Source organism: Lycium barbarum, chromosome 4 (assembly GCF_019175385.1).
Source record: "Lycium barbarum isolate Lr01 chromosome 4, ASM1917538v2, whole genome shotgun sequence".
In the NCBI taxonomy this organism is placed as follows: domain Eukaryota; kingdom Viridiplantae; phylum Streptophyta; class Magnoliopsida; order Solanales; family Solanaceae; genus Lycium; species Lycium barbarum.
Window position 1 is genome coordinate 27,638,436 of NC_083340.1, and position 8,824 is coordinate 27,647,259.

Consider the following 8,824-nt stretch of genomic DNA (forward strand, 5'->3'; position numbering starts at 1 on the left):
GAAGAAGAAGAACTAGCTACGTGTGAGAGAGAAAAAGGATGTAGGGGCTTTTTGTTTTTAATCTTTAGTTACCAGTTACCACCTTAATTTACTTTGACTAAAAATTTAACCCCAAATTACTGAAATTATTTTTTAAGAATTCGAAAATTAGGATGATGTTTTTTTTAAAGTGTAGTTAAACTTGCTTTGTGTCTTTTATCTATGATTGAGGATATACTTTGCTATTCAGTTCAGTTTAACTTTAGCCCATAATATATACACTCTATATGTTTTATTTTATACGACGATGTTTGATTGAGTTTAGCGCTTAAGTAGAGGTAAAATTAGAATTTAAATTTTATGTGTTCAATTTTTAATGGTCTTAGCATTACATTTATTGTATCTTTAAAGTTATAGGTAGCCTACTATTTGTTCCAATTTTAGCGCATTTTTGCATATAAATGTATGATTCACAACGAATATACTAGGTTCATATGAATTTGGTGTTGCTATACTGTATTCACTACTGAGTTTAAGAATAAAAGAAATACTTTTAAAATTTGAGGTCTTAAACCTCTCGTGACATTTCTATAAATATGAAAATTTATCATTAAGTATAAAACTGAAAGTTATAATTGAAGTAATCTTGTCAGCTTAAGTTTAAAATAATGTAGGTTGCATACAGTTTTTTTTTTTTTTTTTAATAAGTATGATATTTGAATCAATCTACGCACATCTCGTTGAGTTGTATATATTCCTTAAACTCGGCAAAGCATAGAGTATATACTGCTATCTATGTGTAAAATGCTCGGGGTGAGGTGAATCAATAATGAAATTAAGAATTTGGAGCTCAGTTTTCTTCAGTTAAAGAGATACGAAAAAGGAAAATTAAATTTGGTTTGACCAACAAAACAATGAAGAAATAGGGTTAGTTGTCTAATCTAAACTGGGATAAGAGGAAAATGAATTTAAATCCAGTCATAAATACAGAGTCTGTGGGGACTCGGGCCAATTTAAATAGGGATGAGAAAGTCAAATGTAAAAATTGCATAGAAATAAACCCATAATTAATTTGACTACGAGAGTGTTCGACTAAACTCGTTAAATTACTAACTTTGCAAGCCCTTAATAATTAACAAATAAAGTGTTTACTCTATCTCAATTTATGTGATACACTTTTCTTTTTAGTCTGTCCCAAAAAAAATATCGTTTCTAAATTTATAAATAACTTAACTTAAAAATTCTTCTTTTACCCTTAATGAAATGATTTACAACCATACAAGTATTTATGACTTGTTTTAGACCACAAGTATCAAAAAGGTTCCTTTCTTTCTTACAATCCGTGCCTAGACAAAATATATCACATAAATTGCGGTGGAGGGAGTATATATTTTATCATGATACTCATATTAATTGGTTTATAATCTCAATAAAATTGGGAAATGCTTTGGAAATGAGTAATTAATGTTAAGGGTAAAAGAAGAATTTTTTTTTGTCTTTTCTCTTGATATGCTAAAGTGAACAAGTAAAAGTGAAATTTTATTTTTAATATAGTGGACAAGTAAAAGTGAACGGAGAAAGTATTAGCTAACAAGCATTGTTTGTTTATTTTGCATTTGATAAAATAAAAGTGTCTAATGTTTATAAATCAAAATTAGCAAAAGAGAATAAATTGGTAATCCCCAATTTATGTTTTTAAGTTTATATGCATTTTTGTTTGACCAAGCGTTTACAAATTTATGATATCTTTTGTCATCTTAGAAATACTCTTCCCAAAGCATACTTCAATAAAAGGGGGTTTTGATATATTTTTTTATTTGATTCTTTCATACTCAAATGGTCGGACCCTCGTTCTCTCAAATGAAAAAAGATATTAAAACCCCTTCTTCGTCTTCATAAGCGCATATTTGCACATGTTATATTTTTTATTTATTTTTTTATCAGGTAATTATTGCAGGGAAAGATAATATTAAAAAAGAAGTAAGAGGGTACCCCCTCCCCATGTCACATAGTTTAAGTGTGTAATTGACAATTTCATCATAATTTAGATATGTTTCTATGTCATATCCCATTTAAGTATCATCAAAAATCATTAAATTATTTTTAAAAATCACTCAATTTTGCCTAATATTATAAAGATAATATTATGTCCATGTCAACATGTCTATTTTGTTTTTTGATACTCTCTCTGACCCAATTTATATGAAGGTATTTAACGTGGCATGAGTTTAAGAATGAAAGGAAAACTTTTGAAACTTGTGATCCAAAATAAGCAATAGATATTTTTGTGGCTAGAAAACATTTCATTATGGGTAAAATTAGAAGTTTAAAGTATAGAAATGTGTTATTCTTTTTTGGACGGACTAAAAAGGAAAGAGTATCACACAAATTGGGACGGATGGAGTAATAAGTTATTGGTAATACTTAGACAAAATTGTATAGACAAAATCGCATAATATTTTGATTAAATGAATTATTTAGCGGATTTATGCAATACTTAAGGAAAGTAACTTTTGTTAGACATAACGTCTCTTTTTTATTAGAGAGATTTAGTGTAGTCCACATATTAGGTAATTAATTAATATATATATATATATATATATATATATATATATATATATATATATATATATATATATATAAAGTTATGCAAACATATTGATAGTTTTATTGATGGAAGAAAACGTGTTATTAGTAGTTCCTAGGATATAAAAGTCTCTGAAATTAAAGTTTTTGGCTAAGAATTTTCATCAAACTAGCATACTACGATAGGTGTAGGCTAAAAGATTCCTAAAATTTTCTTATACAACTTCTTTACTACAAGTGCAATGGTTGTGTGTATGTATTTGAATTTTTACATCATGGTATCATGTCTGTATTGTTAGTGCTTTGGTTATTTCTATGAAATCAATTCTCGCAATACTCTTCATATTTTAGTGGCAGTTTCTTTCAATTTTAAAGTTTTCATACGATATTCTGCCGTTATTGCCTAACCAAAATACTTTTTTTCCTTGTACAAGTTGGAACTGATTTTGTCTTTCAAATCTGAAACCCTTTTGATCTAGTTAAAGAAAAAAGATTTTGTGTTAAGACAACGAATGTGGAGTTGAGTGGAAATAGTACCCCACCTATTGTGGTCTTAATTAGCAGTAGTCCTATTTTGAGCTCATAAACATTTTGGTGCTATTCCTTTTTAATTACTGTGTCCTTTTAATTTTAAGTCCTTGTTGCTTTTCAACTTTTGGTTGAAAGTTGAATTTTGATTAGAAGATTTGAAGAAGATTAATAAACTAATACATCAAAGTTGGCACTGGGACCATTTTGTCAACCGGAGAGGACTTAAATGATTGTTTTGAACTCATCATATTTGTATGTATATATTTGAATTTTCCCAACGTTTTCAATGAAAAATAAGTTCAGTAATTTTCAGTACAATTATACGAGAAGGAGAGATTTAACTTTTTCTTCTTCATAGACTAGTAAGGGGCATTTGTTTTCATTAAGATTAAGTCGTTGAATCTGAATACAGGTCTGAATTATTAAGATGTTATCCACACGTCTGAATATTAAATAATTGAGACCGTTTGTTTTTTAACATCGGAATGAATATAATTTTATTTTATGTTTAAATTAATAAACATAATCAAAAGAGGGAAAATATCAACTCTTAACTAGTGTCGGACACGACATATAGATCTCATTGCCGTAGTCTTGTACATCCACCAGCATAACTGAACTTTCAGACCTCCATTGAAATCAATCTTGAGCTCCAAAACTCAAATTTCAAAGGAAAAGAAAACAGATCCAACTATTTTTCCAAATCCTCAAAATTCACCCCCTGCCTATTGCACTATCAGGGAACCCACAATTTTTGCCGTCGTAACTTAACAGGAAACCACCACAGTCAAGGTGGTATCAATCTGGTGAAACGATTATCAATGCGTTTTCCGGAGAAGTTCAAAGGTTTTCCAGATCTTGTTCATGATTGTTTCCATCGGATGATCAGTAATTATAATCAATCTAGCATTGAGACATTGACTCGTCGGCTTGATTTTCTTGTCAATGGATTTCGCTTATATATTTTTCTGGCCAATGGTAGTGTGATGATTAGGAAGAGGAAATAGTAACTAATGGAAGTTAATATAAACCATTGCTTCCACCAGTTTGATGAAGAGGTAGACGTGAAATGAAGATGCAGGTTATTAGTAGTAGATGTAGTGGTTCTGTAGGGTGATTATCGGAGAAGAAAAGAAGTTTATAATAATTAGACTTAACATTAAAGAAAATAAAAGAGCAATTGTCTGAATGGTTTTCAGACTTCGTACAAGATCTGATTCGATCAGATGTTTTCAGACGTATTCAGTGGTTAGATTTGATAAAAAAATAAATACAACTGTAACGAACCTGTAAAGGTTCAGAAAGAGCCAATATTTGTTCGTAGTTTGTAGTCTGTTGTCTCATGTATAATAAAACAAAAACAAGGGATAGCACATCACATGTGACTTAAGCCATGCAACAAATGAAAAGTAAAGTCGAGACAAAACCCTTTGTGAAAATGCGCAAATCACGAGCAAGTCGACAAATATTGGTCAACAACATGGGCGAAGTTATCAAGGGCAATGGGATTCAATAAAATTATACCTTGCGGATAGGTAAAATTAACTTTTTGTTATACATAAAATATTGAATATTTTGACATAAGTGCAGAATCTTGTTCTCCTACATATTAAACACTTATAATTTCATTGAGTAATGTTAAATTTTTTTCATTGATCAAAATGTCTTGAATTTTTTTTTTTAAATAATTTCTTAACTTTCCTAATTGAAGTAAGGAAAAGAAGTTCCATAAATAGCATTTCAAGTTCATTACACCCCCAACCCTTGACCATCCCACCCCCGTCACTCCTAAATCTCCACTATTGCTAGATTATATATAAATGCTCTTGGATATTAAAAAAAAATTGCTTAAGTTAGTAAACATTAAAAAATAGGTAAGAAATCAATTACTTTTCATGAAAAACATTTCCCTTTATACCAAACACACGCCAAGATCAAGCTAAGAATATTTGAGATATTCTAGAAATTGTAACCCTTTCCTTGAAGTCAAATATTAAAATTTGTTACTACGATTTTTCTTGTCTTAAATTTTCTTAGACACAAAATTTTACTGTCACATGAACAACTAAATTATAGATAGAACATTCAGATGGAAAAATAATTTGTGGAGAATATTGGATGTTTGAAACTTAGTATGCAAGTTACTTTCCCAATCTTTCATTTGACACATTGCACCTGAAAATAGTGATCTTCACCTAGGCAGTGGTTACTTGGATCACGATTTCAGAATTTGCTCGTTTTAAAGAAACTTTTCAAAACGTGCTTTAGAAGTACTTTGGGAGAAGCAATGTGTTATATAGTGTAATCATCTGAGAAACACTTGCCAGCATTGTAGAAACAGCATATATGACTTTTGCGTGGTGTCTTAATTGTATGACTTGAAATGATGTTCATGTGGTGTATCACGATAACAGAATTTGCAACTCGAAAGCAATCATGTGGTTTCACAGAGCACATCAAGTTTGAAGCCAGTGATGACCAGGAGAAAGAACCCGAGTTAAAGCTTGCCTTAAGAGGCTATAAAGCCCAACTTTTAAGATTGTCAGCAAGCAGCAAGGCACATGATTCATAGAGACATACATCGATTATCACTGTTCAGATTCAAGTAACGCTTATTTAATGTGTAGGACTCAAATTTATTTTCCGAAATGCTTCAAAGCTAAGTGAAATGTGGATATTCTACAACTTTTACATCGTTATGAGGAATGATGGGGTCAAAATGTCTGAGATGTCCTCTACACCTGCACATAGAATAAAAACTAATGAATATTTTAAAGATGCTCAAATGTGAGCTAAAGCTAGTAGGCCTCTAAGAACACACGAACAATATACATGAGCTGACTGTTCACAACATATGGGAATGAGTGATCTACAAATTAAGAATTACACATTGCACTGACAAGTCAAAAGCATATCAAAGTGCTGTTAGCCATAAGGAACAGAATGATGCATCTCTATTTACACTTTACCAGCTGTTCAAATTGATATTTATCATAGTATTTACATTCTACGTCAGTTGTTTATTACTTGAGAAAAGAAGCGTAATTACTAAAAGGACATCCAAGACAACAACATGTCTGTCATGATCATCAAAATGACATGACAAAACAAATGCATGAGAAATCAAACTGATAGAATATCTTAATGAGATAAATATCACTAGTTACAGGTGAACTGAAATCACGATCACGCTATTGAAAACAGAGATTAAGCGATCACTGATGGACTTACAATTTTTAGCCACTCTCCTAGTTATTCAGCATGTTCAAAATAGCATAAGCAGCTCTTTGAACGTCTTCCTTCTGTTCCTCTAGAGTTTTCCTCCTCTCAAGAGCAGAGTCCTTGCACTTCTCCACGTCTTCTGTTACTTCATTAGAGCTCTGATCAATTTCGCTGTAGAAAGTGATTAAAAAATGTGAAAGGGTAGGACACAGACAAGCAGACAGAGAGAGAATCGTCTATAGATGCAATGAAATGAATGGTCACAGTCTATAACTCTAACTAATAAGACAAGAAAGAATAAGCAGTTAAGATAAAATTGCAAGAAAGACTATTATGGAAGAGTGGATTATGAAAACCAATAGCTTCAGATGAGAACTACAAAAAATCCTGATTGCCCTTGAAATAATGATGCATTTGATATTTGTAAAATAGTAAATATTGAGATTTAGTCACGAACGTATAAAAATGGAGGACATAATAGACAAATATTGACAATACAGGTGTAAGTTTTCAAATCTAATGCAAGTATTTGCTCATTTCTTCATGTCGCTATGTAGATAATACATAAACTTCCTTCAGTCAGCTCACTTTATCATCTTCAGCATGTTCTCCATTGCCCGTTGCACTTGTTGTGAGAGCTCTGCATATCCATTTTGTGGAACAAATAAATTACTCATGATGTAACAACTCCACAAGGTATATTCACATTTCCTTAAAACATTTGATAGCAAAATTGATCAACACATAAGAAAGCTTCTAGTAACAGAAAATCAAGGTCCCATTTCAACACGACCAGGCCCATGGAAAATCAATTCTCAAATAGTATTGCATTTAGAACCTGCAGGTAACTGAAAAATTAGGTTCCCTCTCAATGAATCCATGCAAATAATGAACCACCAACAATAACTATTGGGATTCGGTGACTTTTATTTCTTTTGCTTGATGTTCCATTATTTCCATTAACATGTCAGTTCAGAGCATTCACTAACAAGTTTATGAATGGTAAATTATAGATTTGAAATTAGGGGTTTCCTCAGTTAGTTATTAGATAAGGAGAACGTCCGGTGCGCTTATGTCTCAAGTAGGATTTGAGACTGCATTCCTGCTTGTTATAGGTCAGACACTTGGACTAAGACCATAAAACTACATACTTGAATATAAACTTCAGCAGTATTTAGCTATGCAACTCATGCACTAGATTCTTTCTGAATTTTCCCCAACCAGCTTCCAGTTTCCATTTTCAATTTCAGAGGAAAGAAGTTGCACTTTATTTCTTTTTCAGTTCTATGAAGAAAGAAGGTGCATTAAGTCTCCAAAATATTAAAGTGCAAATTCATCTCCATTGTTCGGTGCAAAAGTGCAAAAGTACAATCCAGCATAAAATTTTACATCCACATAGCCATATTTTTAATTTACATCCGCATAACCAACTTTTTTTTTTTTGCAACAGTGCTTAAAAACACGATATACAACATATACACTTACTGTAGAAAATGTATAAACCTTGTATAAAAGTGTATAAAAGGGCCATTTCGGCTAATATATCAAATACGGTCTATTTCAGGTAAATATTTTCTCCAAATAGACATAGAGTGTTATTTTCCCATTACAGATGTTCAAGATAAAACGCATATGATTGCTCGTCCAAGTGTGATTAAGAAAAAATCACTACGTAGATACCTAATTAAAGGAGAAATGTAAACAATAATTAGCAACTAGCTTAAATTCCAGTAAATTCTACCTTCGCTCTTCCTTAGAATAACTAAAATTCTGAAAAAACAAAAATACACAAAACTTCAAGCTAAAATTTCAATCGGTTACAGATGTTCAAGATAAAACACATTCAACTGCTCGTTACTCCGTCGATATGTAATTAACAGAGAAATGTGCATGAAATATCAGTACAACGCTACGACAGAAGAAAATAGCAAAATAAAGGCTTAAGCAAAAGTGAAAAAGGATTTACTATAGGAAGTAGTAAGCAATCTGATGCTTAAAAAGAAAAAATATACAAATTGCAAGTAGAGCTTTCAGTCAATTGCAGATGTTCACACATTGGATTGCTCGTCCAAGTGTGATTAAGAGATAATTACTCATGGGTGGATATATCTAATTAATGGAGTAAAGTGGATTACCGTAAACGACGGAAGAGAGCGGAGATTCGATTTCAGAAGTGGGAGCAAGTTGAAGTTGATCAGCGCTTCCAGAACCTTCCATTTTCTCTTGTGTGTCAATGAATTTGAGCGCGCTTTTTCTTATATAGTCGTTTTGTTTGGGCTTTTTCGAATTTGAACATTTTGATTTTGATCTTGAAGACTTTAGCCCCTGGTCATTTGCACGCTTTCCCCTATTTTGTGCTGGTCTTTAATATTTGGCCCTCAAGACAAACAACTTTTTCGCGGGGCATAAGTTTATATTTTCGTATTTATAATATCCCACAATTCATTAAAGAAAGATTTTATGTCCTACTAGGCATAAGTTTGATTTTAAAGGGTAAAAATTAAAG

At 31.5% G+C, this 8,824-nt stretch overlaps 1 protein-coding gene across 1 annotated transcript; it reads right to left on the reverse strand.

Moving 5' to 3' along the window:
- Positions 1-5,383: 5,383 nt before the first annotated feature.
- LOC132638320 (uncharacterized) lies at positions 5,384-8,595 on the reverse strand. Its single transcript, XM_060355251.1, has 4 exons — positions 8,454-8,595; positions 6,907-6,958; positions 6,328-6,489; positions 5,384-5,837 (listed from the first exon to the last, which is right to left on the reverse strand). Exons 1-3 carry the CDS (start codon positions 8,533-8,535, stop codon positions 6,345-6,347), a joined length of 279 nt encoding a protein of 92 aa, XP_060211234.1. The 5' UTR covers positions 8,536-8,595; the 3' UTR covers positions 5,384-5,837; positions 6,328-6,344.
- Positions 8,596-8,824: the final 229 nt, after the last annotated feature.